Raw genomic sequence first — 16,934 nt, forward strand, 5'->3', positions numbered from 1 at the left:
TGTTTGTTTATATTATATAATGGTTTTAACGCAATTTTATAATTTGTTTTTCCTTGGCTTTTCTAAAATATCTTCTAATTAGGTCATAAGAAATTGTTGAGAATTAGAAATTAATCACTTATTAAAACTTAACTAGAGGTCCCGCAGTAGTCGAAATTCGACTATAATTAATTGTAATTGTAAGTTTGTACACTATTATGATTGTATTTTATACTTCTATAATCACAAATTTCGCCAAGACTACACTATAAAAATATTAAAAAAGACAAACAATATTTAATCTATTCTCAATTTGACAACAGACGTCAAGAACAAAAGTTTGACAATAAATGGTATGCATGCGTGTGTGCGTCAAATACATGGTATGTAGTGTGTGTAATGTTTTCTTTATTGATTTAATGTATAATTTTTGCATTATTTTAAAAATATATTAGTATTGTGCACTTCTTCTCTATATTCTCTAAAAGTGTGGAAAATTTCATACTCCTCCGTCCGCACAATTTTCGTAAAAAGGGATACAAAGTTTTTGCTTCACGTATTATTAAATAGATAACAGGTAAAGGTGTAAATATTCTTTTAACGAACCTAGCGATTGGACAGAACAAATTACGACGAACATCAATACTTTATTATTAAACTCGATATGTTTTGAGTTTTTTGTCATTATAGCTATATTCATTAACTATCCGATAACGTAAACATAATAAAATGGCTGACTGACTGAATGACATGAAATACACTAACTCCAAAATTGTACAATGACAATCTTGCCTATTTCTACCATGAAACAGACGTTCTTTCAGTGTTTGAAAAGTACGTTGTGCTTGATAAATATAGTAAAAGCTTTGAGAGTATTGTTATCCGTGAATATGTCGCGAATACACTAAACGCTAACTGACGCTAAGTAATATGATTGTAAGGGATACATTCCAAGATGGCAAAAAAACATATAACATTTTGATTGTATTATTTAGAGTTATGTATATCTAATGGTTACGATTGCGATGCTTATACAAGGATTTAATGAACTTAGTAATAGGTTTTAAAAGGACCTTCAATGGATTGGTGTTTAGCTGGGGCGATAATAATTTGCCCTACGATCAATGCTTTCGATAATAATACAATTTCTAGCCCATCACTCATCGTGGGTGGAGGCATTCACATTGCGATACCTATAATCAACTAAATGTCTCGAATAAGCATTCAATACTAGCTACTATGCGCAATCTTCTACCCGTGGATAGTAATGTAAAATAAATAATATATCCCTCAAGTACCGTCAATAGCTTTGCAATGTTTCATTGCAAACTGGTATATTAAGTGTATAATCTATGCTGAAGACACGTACGTACAAATAGTACTAAACTTATAAGGTGTAAATTTTTAAAATACTTAGTATGTTATCGGAACCTGTTATTTAGTAATAAGTCCTTTTACGTGTTGATTGATCTTTATATTTGAATTTAAAACTCAGGCGCTTGTCCCAAACATGGTAATCCATTAGTGTCTAGTACGACACGTATTTACCCGATTTTTATTAATAGCTTAATAAAAACTTCAAAATTTTTTAACTATTTTGTTTACGTATTTGGTTTTATCGTAAAAAAATATGTTCATAAATTTTAATGCTATGTTTACCAATTTTATTTAATGAGCTCCAGTGGAGAGAGACTATCATAATTCTACATATTAATTGATGATAGTGAGTGACCTTTTAGTGTTAAGTGACACTACAGATTCACGTTGGTCGTGTTATAAAGAAAACAAAAACTTACTCATAATTTCTCATGTCTTCAGCGGTGATAATACTTCCGATCCTTTTCAGATCTTCCACGAAGTCTTCAGCCAAAGTGCCGTTGTACAGGTCGTCTCCGCCGTTCTTGGCTATCCTCTTGAACGTATTGCAAAGGGCTTCACTTGGCTTAACGATTGTTCCTGGTCTATGAAACCTCTCCATTGAAGAACTGTAGTACATTTTCCTGAAGGGAGAATCCATTTTAGTATACCACTGTGTTTATTTACTTACCGTTCACTCAATATCGTTCAAGACTTTTTCTGATCGGAGTCAATGAAACAAGTGATCGATAGGCAAAATTTTAACACATTACGTGAAATATCTGTACTAATATATAAATCTACAGTGGTTTTTACGGATGTTCCGTTATAACTACTGAAAAATACATCCGATTGACTTGAAACTCGGTATCCATGTAGAAAATACATGTACTTAATGGATAGGCTAATATTTATATGGGTGTTGGACTCCCTACACCGGTTGCGGGGGCGTTTATGATGAGAATTTTTGTGGGGGTGAGAAATAATAATGTTAATTTTAAATGCCCATCGAAGCGGACGGGTACAGCTAGTACTCTATAAGAACATACGAAACAAGTCTATGGTACAAGAGATTCTTAGTCAGCTCGTCTAACTATCTTCTCCCTGTTTCACCATTCGCAGCTGGACTACATAGTACATACTAGTGGTGTGAAATTTTGTAACATGCGAGGTAATTATCATGTGTACTCGTTTGGAACGGCGGGTAGTATTTTTTCGGCCGTATTGCAGATTCGAATTGATGTCCGAAGATAGACGGGGGCGTTTACGTTTTTGTTGTTGTGGCCAGGAGCCATGAACCTGATGTTAAGTGAGCTCATATACTTACATAATTTGATTAGGAAGACGCTATGAGAGGATAAAAAAATAAATATATATGTAATTCAGTGTTTAATTTTCCTCAATCTAATGTAGACTTACGCCAAATTGACATCATTCTTCACGTAGGCTCGTGCTTTGTCCAAGGCGTCGTACATGGGCTTGGAAAGTGGGAAACCCTCGTTGCATATCTGCAGGGTTGGCTCGATTAAACTGTCCCAGGGTAGTTTGCCCCAACGCCTGTGTGCTCTCCACATACCACGTAATTCCCCGGGAACTCCCACGGCTAGCGGACCTGTATTCAAATTAAGGCGCTGCTTAACTACAGTACCGGGGGATAAATGCAATATTAACATCGACCTTCGGAAAGACATAATTGGCTAATTTCAGCTTATTAGAGCGTTGTATCTGTCGCACACTATGTAAAGTTTGTCAGTCGTTGAACAAATAGGGTTGTGCGATACTAATATTACCGGATTGTGAGTCCTTTCCGAAGGTCGATGTGCAATATTTATCGTCGGGTACTGTACGAAATAAACAAAAAGTAGTGTTTTGATTGTCTAGCTGTACGTGATGCTATTGAATAACATAACACAAAAAATACAGCAAAAATAAAAGAAAATGAATGAGATCATGAACATTTTCGCAAAAGGTATTTTGTTCGTCAATAATAAAGAATAGCCAAACGGAATGATTAAACAAACTGCGTCGTACTATTTAAAATAATCAGCGATAATAAACAAAATATGTTATTCCAATTAAATTGATAGCTAATGTTTAATCTTAAACCGGTTAATATTTAAATGTAATTTTAGATTTCGATTGATTATAAAATCTTTAATATTAATACCGGGTCTCGGTAAATACTAGGTTTAAAAGCAATCAGGTGCATCATTATCAAAGTAATCCAATTTTTAATGAAACTTTAAGCTGATGAGTGACTGCATTTAGTCAAATCTCGATTTGACAGTATTTTGGGAAATAATCTCAGGCATGACCTGTTCGAATTGAATGAACGATCCGTCAAGATTCCGACAGCTTACGGGATCCAGGACAAAATATTTGCGTAAATACTCTATGCATGAAACTTACGCGAGAGACATGAGTGAATGTTTTATGCATTTGTGAAAGTCTTATTATGGCTAGTTATCTATAGATCTTCTTGGTCTGGAATATTATTAATTATTTGTTCTTAATTTCCCATACGCCATAGGGGTTTTACACGGTCCTTTTTTATATTGGATGGCGTGCGTGTAGTGCCATTTCTCGTAGACACTTCAAGGCTCACAAGAAACACAGAAGACGAGAATTCATTCCAGGATCAGGTAGATAGGAAAATTGATTTCTCGAAACGTAATGCAAATAAAGAAGAATAAAGAAAAGCGATTTTATTTAGTGGGAATGAACTCTATTCGGTTGGATTTTTTTATTGCTTAGTCGGGTAAAGAGCTCATAGCCCGCCTATGTGAAGTGTTTACCGGACCTCATAGACCTCAACAAAGTTAATGCCGCCTTCTCAACCACCTTGAGTTCTAGTATAACGACTGCCCTTCCCTTCTTATCAGAACGCATTACTGCTAAAACTAAAACGGCCTTATCATCAGAGACGAATGCAGACAACCAATTCCAGATAACCGTTAGAAAATCCATAGGCAGGAAGACTAATAAACAGTGTCTATATTTTTGTATATAATTTTTGCCACGTACCATCCGGCTATGGAATGAGCTCCCCTCCACAGTGTTTCCTGAGCGCTATGACATATCCTTCTTTAAAAGAGGCTTGTGGAGAGTATTAAGCGGTAGGCAGCGGCTTGGCTCTGCCCCTGGCATTACTGAAGTCTATGGGCGACGGTAACCACGAACCTCACGACGGCTACTTAGGTGGGCCGTATGCTCGTCTGTCTACAAGGGCAATAAAAAAAATGTATGTATGTCTAATTCGGGCGACAATTACACCGCAACAAAGTCTATAGAGTCATCTGTCAAGTTCAGATCGCACAATGATTCAAAAGAATAGAATACAACCGTCTGATATCGGTAGAGAGATAATCATTGGCACAATTGCCAACCTCAGTCTCGAGGCGCATTAGCTGAATACGACGACTGGTGAAACCGTGTAGATATCGGTACGAACCAGATCCGAGAGAAAGCTTTTTGGAGAAATCCGTGACGTTTGACTGTAACAAGAGCTCAGATTTCAGACTTAGGCTTGTTAGTGGCTAAATTGTTATATTTACTTATTTATTTACACGTTAACTATACATTTACTTATGTATTTATATGGTTTATTAAGCTGTTTAGTTGATGCTCCTTATAAATTATTATTAATAAGGAGTCTTGTAATTGGTGGTTTTTTTTACCTATGCTGGTAACCTGGGGCCTATGCCAGTACCGGGTAACCGGGCGAGTAGGTGAGCTCACGGGGCTCTAACCTGAGGATGTTGCTAACACAAGCCCTTGCAAGAGCAGTGTTCGCAGAATCTACCACCAGATCGGAAACGCGACCCACTGAGAATCCGGCGAGATACTCAGTGAACTGTGTCTGTCAATTTACTCGGTGAACCTTTCGTCGCAAGCGACGGGTTCGACGGAAACAGTGACCTGTGCTTGAGGTACCTAAAACCACCAATAGTGAACCGGGAGGAGCCGAAATGACGTGAGGATCCGAAGTGATTACAACAGATAAACACATCATATCACGTGGATACCGTCTCCTACCTTGAGATATGAGGTAAAAGTGTCAATTATGTTACCCTAGCTGTTACCCGTGGCTTCGTGCGCGTGGTTATAGAAGGAAAAGTGTCCACGTAGTTTCCCGTGAGATTGAGATATTTTTTCGGGATAAAAGGCCTATGTCACTATCTCGATCCAAAACTAATACTTTAAAAAAAACCATGTCATGCTATTGCTTTGTTTCGACGTAGAAGAAGGACAACAAACAAACTTTCACATTTATAGTATTAGAAATGGTATGGAAGTATTTATATAGGTATAGTATAGATATGAGCTGTGTTGTTTACGTACATTTGTAGTTATCTATTGGAAAATATTTATATACGTATAACTACGCATGTATTTACATTATTTTAACTTGCGTACTATTAAAATTAAGAGTGCGATTTTGTATTTGGCTTATTATTATGAATTACTGCATCTATAACTAGATCTGAAATGCATACTTTCCTTTCGTGACTATTTAACGGTTGTATGGAAGAGATTGCTTTTAGTGATAAGTTAGCTCATTGTAGGTATTTTAATGTTTTTCGTTTATAGCAATGTTATTTCTAAATTAAGTCAGAGTTGATCACGTAAATTATTAACGATGAAATCTTTTTTTTATTGCTTAGATGGGTGGACGAGCTCACAGCCCACCTGGTGTTAAGTGGTTACTGGAGCCCATAGACATCTACAACGTAAATGCGTCACCCACCTTCAGATATAAGTTCTAAGGTCTCAGTATAGTTACAACGGCTACCCCACCTTTCGAACCGAAACGCATTACTGCTTCACGGCGGAAATAGGCAGAGTGGTGGTACCTACCCTTGCGGACTCCGAAAAGGTCCTACCACCAGTGATTACGCAAATTATAATTTTGCGGGTTTGATTTTTATTACACGATGTTATTCCTTCACCGTGGAAGTCAATCGTGAACATCTGTTGAGTACGTATTTCATTAGAAAAATTGGTATCCGCCTGCGGGATTCGAACACCGGTGCATCGCTACACACGAATCCACCGGACGTCTTATCCTTTAGGCCACGACGACTTCAAATTTTATGGACATTACAAAGTTACAAATACCCCTATAAGTAATATACACTTTTAGTCGATAGTTATGCCAATCGAATCATTTCCGAAACGCCACCGCCACCTGGGATTCTATCGTAATCTTAGTTATAATAATAATAATATTTATATAGTTATCTTATTTAAAATTGGAACGCTATTGTAATGTTTAGATTAGATCGAATCAGAAGATTTATCAGACAGAAGTATCTCTTAGCCTTCATAGATTACACCGAATGTACCTACATATATCAATAAAAAATAGCGTTTGTATGTATGTTTGTTGCATAGACGTTTCTAATTCATATCAAATCAAATCAAATCAAAATCAAATGTAAAAAAAATTATTCAACATAAATGAAAGTACATATTTATACATATACTGTTGGTCCTCAAGGTAGGCTTCGTCCTAATGACATTATCATACGATAGAAAGCTCATGTTTTTCTACAATTATCGACAGTGACAGCGGAGTCTGATCGGGTTTTACCAGTTTGAAATAGTTAACATTGCCTTTAAAATAATAATTACTAACGGGTATAGTAGAGCCTGTAGAACTAGCTGACGCTGATGTTCTGACCGATTTCAGTAATAATCGTATGTGATTTTATTGGATGATTTTGTATTTTCTGAAGAAAAAAAAACAGTGTTTTGATCTTTTCCAATAACCTAATTTGAACATTGAAAAAAATGTATATTCGTAGAGTCATTCTGAAGTGGTGTCGCTTATAAACGAACACTTTTTTCTTTTGTACTATGAAAGATTAATCATTACGATTAAATGTTAATCGTGAACTTTTTAATCTACTACGGAACCCTGTATGCATTTTTCCGATTTTGTTAAGCTTTGTTGATACCGAAACACGCAGCTTAATCCTATCACACCATCTATAACGTCACATCAAAATTAAATATGACGACATAGAGTTCAATATTGAATACCTACATATTAATCAGTTCCGCAAAATAATTTGTCATTCGTATTTCGAATAACACTTGTGTCTTTGTCTTGTTATTAGTAAATAAATCATGTCAATGTACGATTGAATTCAGTAAAATTTCCGACAAGCACACATCGTGTCCAAACAGACATCGAACTGTGTGAACAGAATAAGGACGTGCAATTTTTTATGAATTTAATTTAATATTTAAAAATATTAATATTATATATTCAAAATTCTCTGATTTGCCTATGATTGATTACAGCGCAAAGTTGTGTCTTCATAATTTAGTAAAAAGCACAAAAGATATTAAATTCATTTCTCATAAAAAACGAAAATAATTTTAAACATGTTCTTAATTAAGAATTCGAACGAAACAGTAGAAAGAGATCCTTATAGGTAGCAATGTATATTATTATATGTCAATCATTATTTTGATTTTAATGTTCATAATATACTCGTTTGAATCGGATGTTGATTTAATAATTGACTGTGCGGGAAAGTAAAATGCATTATTTATTGAATAATATTATTAACTAGGTCTAGACTAGGGTTTTAGTCAATATGATATTACTCAAATATCAAATTAATCAATTCATAGAGTAACAATGCTAAAATTCAGCAAAACGGAGATAAGTACGAAAGGCACTTAAGAGAAATTATTATCTACAGTTTTAGAGAAACAAGTCAGTAAATGAATGTAGTTTAATTATTACTCATTGATTTCATAAGTTTAAGTTTGATTAAGTAATAATGAGGAAAACTGAATGTCTTACGAAAAATAAACAAATTTTTTTTCACTACTTAAAGTGTCATCGTAAAAATTTTGATTCTTTAATATTTTAATTATACAGACGGTCAAACTAGTTAACAATCATCGTAACAACATCGTAAAACCATTTCAAATTATATACATTAAATAAATATTAGTAATAGTAAACATAGTGCCTACTTCAATTACAAAAAATAATATTTTATCCTGGAACGGCACCTCCTCGTTAAGTAAATGTTTCTTTAAATAGTGTTCGTTCTAGTTCAGAACAATAACATAAAAACAAATAATATTAAGCACATGATTATTACATACCTAAAATCGTATTGAAAAGGAATGATTACGGTGATAATTTGGTTTTATTATTCATTGATAACGTTATATTTTTTTGGGTCAAACACATTGTTAATAACAAAGCATTTGTTTTACATTATTGTACTGGTTAGGTAGACGACCTCAATACTCGTTTGGGGTTCCGGTTACCCTTGGACATCACAACGTAAATTCTGCCACCCGCTTTGACACATGAGGTCGATTTGTCACTCGTAATTTTATAACGGTTAGTCTCAAACCAGAAGGCATAAAATATGTTATGTATTAGGCATGGTACTTAGATAATACTGATGCCAGATATAGCGATTCTCAGGTAGAAAAATTAAACTGGTGGTAGGACGGATGGCTACCGCAGCCATACTTATTTCAGCCGTGAAGCAGTAATGGGTTTTGATTCGAAGGGTGAGGCAGCCGTTGCACTATAAGACTGAGACTTAGAATTAATGTTTCGAGGTAGGTGGTGGCATTTACCTTGTTGATGTCTATGGGTTCCGGTAACCACTTACCACTAGATGGGTCGTGAGCTCGTTCACCCATATACGCAATAAAAATATAGATTTTTTATTTATTATGTGGGTGGACGAGCTCACAGCCCGGCTGGCGTTAAGTGATTACTGGAGCCCATAGACATCTACCAACGTAAATGCCGCCACCCACCTTGAGATATGAGTTCTAAGGTCTCATTATAGTTACAAAGGCTGCCCCACCCTTCAAACCGAAACGCATTATTGCTTCACGACAGAAATAGGCGGGGCGGTGGTACCTACCCGTGCGGACTAACAAGAGGGAGGTCCTACCAAAAGAAAAAAAAATCCCTTGGTCGCCTTTTACTACAACCACGTGAAGAAATGGGGTGGTGCTCTGTGACCTATGTCACTTACAAAGTTAAATATAGTACATAAATGTAGTATATATAGTACATATACATACATAGTGGATAGACTATCGAAGGGATGTTAACGAAATAATGCTATAAATATCTGATTTACGAACGATACTAATCATTCTGAAAAACGTGTTTCTTACACAATTTATTCTTATCTAGAAATTCGTTAAAAAAATTTTTATCGCTTCATTAATATTTCTGAGTCACGTATAATCTTCGTGACTACATTAAAATACATGGACTGTGTCAAAATTATTTCACAAGTTGATTCTATTGTTTCTGATTCACGATATTAGTAATTTTTCGTTCACGTAAATTGTTTCATTTCAAGGAACTGGTAAAAATATTTTTCAAAATAATCCAGTTCCGTTTTCTTCAGTGATAACAAAACGATGAAATAAAAAATTATATTTAATACGTAAATGATTCTAAATGCCAGTGATTATGGTCGAATTTCGATTTTTCAACGGAAACGATTTCATTTTAATATGATAGCATACCTTTAGAAGCCTTTGTGAAATCTCCGTTGAACATGTCAACAGTAGCGGCGGCAGGAGCCTTCTCCCTGGCTATCACGGTGTACGCCTTCTCCTCTTCTTTAATATAAACGGTCATGAAGAATCCACCCCCCAGCCCCATGCTCTGCTGATTCCGAAGACTGTTGCAGAACATGGCGGCGATCGCTGCATCCACCGCTGAACCATTCTTCAGCAGGATTTCTCTATTGAAACGTTCCATTTTATTAATACGCTTTTATTGGCTTCAGACGTACCTATGTATGTTTGTAACGGAATCTTTGAACATGATTTTGACCCCCTTCAAAACGTCGAATTAACTCGAAATTCGGTATACTTATTCAAGACCGATGACAATTCAATAGTTAAAGAAAAATTAAAAAAATTGAAATTCAACTAAAAAATAGAAAATAAATTTTAATAAATTTGAATTAAAAATAGTTTAAAAAAAAATTATTTTATTGTCAAAAAGCGTGGGGTGCTTTTCAGGATATTATCAAAATAACCCTTCTACTCATATCTGTTCATAAAATATTTATAACTACTTACACCATGCACTCCACGCTTTTTTTACAATAAAATATATTTTTTTCTTACACTATTTTTAATTGAAATTTATTAAAATTTATTTTCCAGTATTTTAGTTGGATTTTCTATAAAAGCGTATTTTGTTAGTTTTTTTAAACTATTATTTATTCATTTAAGATGTCGTAAGAATCAGATACATAATTAGATATGTTATTATTAGTCATTTAAAATATACAAAGTCACCAATAGTTTGTTGACGTCAGTGCCTACAAAAACACTTATAAAGAAAAGCTACGCAAGCAATAAATAATATGCTCATCAATATTTATAGTTTCTGAAAAGTCTGCTTTTATTTTTTCAAATAAATTAATATGCAAATTTGTTAAACTCTATTTGTGTATTCATCTATTATGACTATGCACGGCAATTTCACTTGTTTTTCCATGAACATAAGGATGATATTTGGACTGCCTACGTTAAATTCCGGTTTGTATCTTTTGTTTTGTTTTGTTAGTGACATGGATATTCTATTTCTAAATGCAATGCAAGCTTTTCTCGCTCGTTCCTATTTATATCAGCCGGTCCGAGACTTCATTTACCTAGTTTTATTAGTGCCAAGGAAGCCGACCTTAATATTTTTATTAGCATTGAAGAAATAGGATAATCTATAATTGAGGTGACATCTGCCATGAACTTTTGTCAATTTGTCAATGTTTTGTATTGATGATCACTTTGTTGGTGCGACTTGATAAATAAATAAAAATAAAAATAAAATAAAAATAAAACATGAAAAATATACGGAATACGCGGGTGGGTTGATATTTCATCAGGTTGTTTTATATCAACTAAGCTCCGTCTTTTTTCTATTGGGCATATGCTGTCCCTGGCAACCCTGGAGTATGTATAAGAAGCCCACTTATACTGATCCAGTCTATCTGCGAAGCACTGCTGTTGCTAGGGTCAGTGTTAGCATCACTCCGGTTTGAGCCCGTGAGCTCATTTTTTTTTTTTTTTTTTTTTTTATTGCCTTTGTAGGCAGACGAGCATACGGCCCACCTGATGGTAAGTGGTCACCGTCGCTCATGGACGTCAGCAATGCCAGGGGCAGAGCTAAGCCGCTGCCTACCATAATCACCTACTAGTTAAGGTTACGCTGAAATGGCCTCTCAAGGCTATCAGTTTAGGTAGGATAAAAAAAATCTGTCTATTTCGAAATATTATGTCTTTATAGATATATACATTATATGTATATAGGTGTAAAAAAGTTGCATTAAAACACATAGTCTTATAAATATCTAGTAAGTATATTAAGGCAAAATTATCAATTTTAGTAAATAAAAACGTTTAATTAGTTTATTGCAGAAATAGGTGAACTAGTTCACGATCCGTTTGGTGTTAAGTAGTTCCCAGAGCTCATAGATATCACAATGTGAATTCTGCGAGCCGTTTTGAGTTAGAAGGTTGAAATTTCAATGTTATTGTGCATTATAACGGCTGTCCTGCTCTTTGAACCGAAACTAATGTCTGCAAAATAAGTAGGATGGTGTTTACTACACGTGCGAGCTCACGACACGTCCGGCCATCAATAAAATTTCATTTAAAATGTGACTTAATAGTCTTAATACACCTAACTATAAACCGATACTCTTTACGATATTATTAACAGAAAATGACTCATGGCACCCATTTATTTACCGATAAATTTAAATAATGTAAATAGCTGCGTACCTCATGTTTACATAAGACAATGTTTACTAACACTGTATTCATTGGGAATTCTTTTTAATGGCTTTTGGTGAGTGGCTCACCATCACGTGATGGTGAGTGGTTACCGTCGCTCATGGATGTCAGCAGTGCCAGGGCAGAGCCAAGCCGCTGCCTACCGTTATGTAGCTTATTTGACTTTATAGTGGACGGGTGTATCCAATTTTTTGTTAACTTCACTGTTTTATGTCTGTTCTATAGCTTTCAAGCTTAGTTTTTAGGTTAATTTGATATATACCTAATGTATATAGAGATAAGATATACATAAGTATAATTCTAAGTTAAAAAGTAAAAAATATTTTTGCTAAAAAAGTAGGTAAAATGATTGATAAATTTCGAGCTAAAAAATTAACAAATCCATTATTTTTAGAAACTAAATAATGTAGCAAAAGCAACGGGAAGGCTTAGAAGAATTAGTAGAATTAGAGTAATATAAAATGAAGACTTTTATATTATTAAATCGAAAATTTTAATTCTAAACTACTCAATAACTCTAATTCAATATCTCGTATTTCAATTTCAAATGTTCGTATGTTCAAACACATATTGATATCGACAGATATCAGATATTTATATTTTTGGGATCGGGAGACTAAAACCCGGTAAAAAATTGTTCTTCTTGAGGTAAACAGTTTAACCTTAGTACTCATGTAGCCGAATTAAATTTACCTTATAAGAAATTTATACCTAGATGAAAATAACTCGTACTTACATACATACAACATTACTAAAGTGAATGGTGTGATGTTTTTAAGATATGTAAATAACTATTAATACGTTCCATTATGTACCTATCCAATTGTGTATGTGTCGGTAATATGTGTTTGTTACTTTATTTTAATCTAAATATTACTTTGTAATAGCTTCAGCTGTGTTATTGAAATGCTATTGTTTTTGTGTTACAAAGATGCAAGTGTGTACCGCCATTGCTGGCAGCACACCTGCAATTTCATGTTCCATTAAGATACAAAAATATGAGTTTATTAATTTTCTGTTAGTTTGTCTTTTTTGTTTATGAATAATATATATTTACATTTCCACCTCTGGAAACACGTTTGTATTTTCTACGACGCAGTTTGATCGAGTATCGTAGCGATGATAAACAGTGCGACAAGGCCAGCTACCTCGCTGTCTGCCGTCTTCACTCAAGGTTACCTTTGTGTATAAACATAGGCCAGTTGGCGTTTCTAATAGTACCTATTCTGCGCACACGGCAACGACCTCGCCGCCGCCGCCCATACCGCTCCAAGAGATCAATAATAAACACATCTTATGTAACTATAATTTATTAGTCTTAAAATTAATTATTACAGTCCATCGAGTATCTCGGAGAGATAAATTAAACATATAATAATTTTACTAGGAATAATAACACAGCAGTTCCGGGCTCACGAGCCCATTATTCGAGATCAGACACTGGAACGGTGTTACGTCCAAAATATACCGACTTACTGCTTGGCTCATTTGTGGCGTTGTCCCGTTCTAAATCGCAGCCTCTGTGAGTGGGCGAAGTAGAAATTTTGTGTGAGTAAAAAACGCCTTGGATGTTCCATCGATCTCTGAGACGAGCATCCACCCGAACTCTCCTCGGGTATCCGCAATAGCGTCCTCCTTTCGTTTGGCAACTCAATAGTCCTTCTGCTAGCCATAGTTGTCTATTGATCAGCAATCCATCTAGTGTTTGGTGTTTGAAGTCTTCTTGTTGTGCTCGGCGTTCATGAGCTTCGTGACGATCTTTCTCGAATGCCCGGACGGATCGAAGTGGTTGGTGTGTTCAGACGCTTCTTTCTTGGTGCGCTGCTTACCACCGTGGCCCGTGAAAATGTGCTTGTCGTGGTCGAAATTGTAGTAGTCGTATTCGTCAAAGAATGCTTCTGACATATTTACGTTTGGCATTTGGTATTAATATTAAATACAGAAATCACAACGGAAACGTCGCGTTGACAGTGTTACTTTGAATTTTGTCGGACAAAATGTTCGTAGTGCTAGTTGAGCCGCCGGTTATATAGGCCAGCGAAGACACGTCATTGACCGCATGCGCGTCGATAACATTCTGGAAATGTGATTGGCTGTTGCAATCGCAACGAAGTTTGTGCGAGCGCTACGACCCGGTTTTGAGTCACCTTCTTACGTATGCGTATGTGTGAATGCCGATTGAGGATACCAGCTTAGAAACGAAAAAATACAAACATTTCGGGTATTCAATTTGATTCACGTTTAACAATAATTCTCATTAAGTGTTTAATTAATGTTAGTGCGTGTCGTGAAATCGCATGGGCTTGCACTATCTACCTAGAAGTATTATAAATTTTTTGAATGTGGTACTTTGAAGAAATTGTACCAAATATAAGCGTTTATAAAGTGGGCGATAACGCCCCCTTGTGGGCGCTGCAGGCCTAAAGGGTAGGCCTAAAGGCGGTAAGAGACCCAAAAAAAATGGGGGCATTGTGTAGAGGCTTGGGAGGTTTGCTATTTCATCTAGAAGGACTCTTAGATACCGACTGAGCTCTCGCTATAGTGGTTTTTAAGCAGGTTAAAAAATGGGGGCGCTAAAAAATATTTTATTTTCAAAGTGGGCAGTAGACAAAATAAGTTTCGGAGCCCCTGGTTTATACGTATTAAGGAAATTTCACCTTATGTCTCAATGTATGAGGTAGTAGTCACGTTGTGGTATGTAACAGATTCAGTAGCTGTTCAAAGGTAAGTATGCCATGAATTCGTTTGCCGATTGATGCTAATTAGAATTTTGTTGTTTACGAAATAATCTAAATTTTATCTGACAAAATATTCTCTGGAAGTCCATATGTTTCAAATTACAGCTTGAATATTGAAGATCATTCTTATCAAATTAATCAGTCATTCACTTATCATGTTCGCCACAATTTTACGTTTTTAATATGAAAATATATCAAAACTTTCATAAAGATCTAATCGAAAGAAGAAAGAACAATTCAAATTTCCTACTTCCCGAAAAAAAAATTCCCCGTTACTTTTAAAATATTATAGTTTGCGGGAATTATCTTCTTGTGGTAACATTATTTGTAATTATCAATGTGTGTATTACCTGACTTGAGCTTGTTTTGTGAATAATAATATCAGGTGGGCGATGAAGGTAGGCACTTTTGCAATAGACGTTTTTAATTATTTTAGTCACCACTGCTGCTCTCTGGTATCGAATAGTTAAAGTTAAAGCTTTTTTATTATTTTGTTTTATTTTTATTTTACCACAATACGATTAATCGGAAATTGGATTAGGCGTGCAAATTTAATATGGCAAAAGTACACATATTAGCGATATGTAGGAAAGTTCATGATTTTCAAACTGTTTTTAAGACAATTTCACCATACTACTGCGTATTTTACTACTATTTCGAAATAAGGCCTTATGCTGCTTGCTACCTGATAATGTGCTAATCTTATAATAGAGCTTTTTTTGGAACAGGCTGCTTTTTTACTATGAGCCATGTGAAAACTAAATTATGTGATGTCTCAAAATGTCTATGAAACAGACCTGCAATGTTATGCAAAGCTCAAAAAGCATTGATATTTAAAAATAATGTATAATTTTTTTTATTCAACCTACTTGGTAGAACGTTCCGGATATTCATCGAACATTACCAAAATTTCGATCCTTGGCTTAGGGAATATTATTAGAATACATTGTTTTGTTTAGGTACACACCTGCCGATCTGTGAGCATTGCGGCGAGTCCGTGCAAACAGCCGCTTTTTGAAACACGTGTAAAGTTGATGCTGAAGGTTTCAATGGTTCTACAGGGTCCGGCGGATTCGCCAAACGATGTGCCGCCTTGTAGTCTGCACCGCCTATGAAGTAGCCGGCCAGTCCTGATGAAATAACGAGGACAACGAGCCCCGCAATTGTCAACTTGGTCTTCGTTTTGTAAGGCCTGAAAAGAATAACACGAGTTAGATAAACGCCATCTATTATCGAATAGGAGTAGTTAAGTAGAGAATCAAAAAAAAGTCGAGCTAGAATTAATGAAGATCTTGATTTTTTACATATCACACTATATTATTATAAACAAAAAAATATATATTCCGTCTAATTTTTTTTTGTGTTTAAAGTTCGTCGCGATATAAAATGTTGGGTCGTATATTTAATTGCCAGTATACGTTTTTATTTTAATTTTTTGTTACATGTAAGTACTCACTTTCTTGGATAATCATCGTCATCATTATTAAAATTGCCTTGAAAAATTGTAAACCTGTTAATAGGCGCCACTAAACGTATTCTATCCATAGGCAGATCATCAGAGTGAGTGCTTATAAAATTTCTTCTATGCAAACCAGCACTGAGAGAATGTTCCATTATTTACGTCCTTATCACTGTTTTAATTGGAAAACAAACACAAACAAGTCCTTGAGGATCTTTTTCAAGGCAAATACAATGCCATCGGCACTGTTGCAGTCATAATTCAATCTAAACAATAAATTATCCTTAATTGTGAATGATTTATGAGAGATGACACTAGAAATAGCCTGTAACTGGGCTAAAGTGAGGCCGTGATTTGGCAGGTGGTTACGCAGTGAACTTGCTTGCGGGCAACTGGAAAATCGATAGCTGAACAGCTGTTAAAGTTTCAGTTCAGACTTTCCGAGTTTCTGTTTTGTTTCACTAGATGGAGCTAAACGTTTAGAGTTTTTAATATTCGTAATAACGCGGGAGTAATACAGATTTTCTCCTAAATAACGTTTATTGTGCAAGCGGGATAACGAGTTAAGTATGTCCACTTTGAGG

General features: G+C 35.1%; 2 protein-coding genes across 5 annotated transcripts in view; both read right to left on the reverse strand.

The window, feature by feature from the left end:
- Positions 1 to 16,934, reverse strand: part of LOC114251326 (glutathione hydrolase 1 proenzyme) — a 58,103-nt gene that overhangs the window by 8,811 nt on the left and 32,358 nt on the right. For 2 of the 4 annotated variants that reach the window (XM_028185547.2, XM_028185545.2), the window contains 4 exons: positions 15,859 to 16,083; positions 9,871 to 10,091; positions 2,755 to 2,947; positions 1,776 to 1,979 (listed from right to left, as the gene is read on the reverse strand). In XM_028185547.2, the coding sequence (XP_028041348.2) occupies positions 1,776 to 1,979; positions 2,755 to 2,947; positions 9,871 to 10,091; positions 15,859 to 16,083 (843 nt within the window). Of the gene's footprint in view, positions 1 to 1,775; positions 1,980 to 2,754; positions 2,948 to 9,870; positions 10,092 to 15,858; positions 16,084 to 16,347; positions 16,759 to 16,934 lie in introns of those variants that run through there. The other 2 variants (XM_028185546.2, XM_028185543.2) reach the window with 2 other exon arrangements.
- Positions 13,448 to 14,170, reverse strand: LOC114251327 (nuclear protein 1). The gene has a single exon (XM_028185548.2). The coding sequence runs from the start codon at positions 14,071 to 14,073 to the stop codon at positions 13,852 to 13,854; it is 222 nt and encodes a 73-aa protein (XP_028041349.1). The 5' UTR covers positions 14,074 to 14,170; the 3' UTR covers positions 13,448 to 13,851.

Source organism: Bombyx mandarina, chromosome 08 (assembly GCF_030267445.1).
Source record: "Bombyx mandarina strain Sakado chromosome 08, ASM3026744v2".
NCBI classification, from domain to species: domain Eukaryota; kingdom Metazoa; phylum Arthropoda; class Insecta; order Lepidoptera; family Bombycidae; genus Bombyx; species Bombyx mandarina.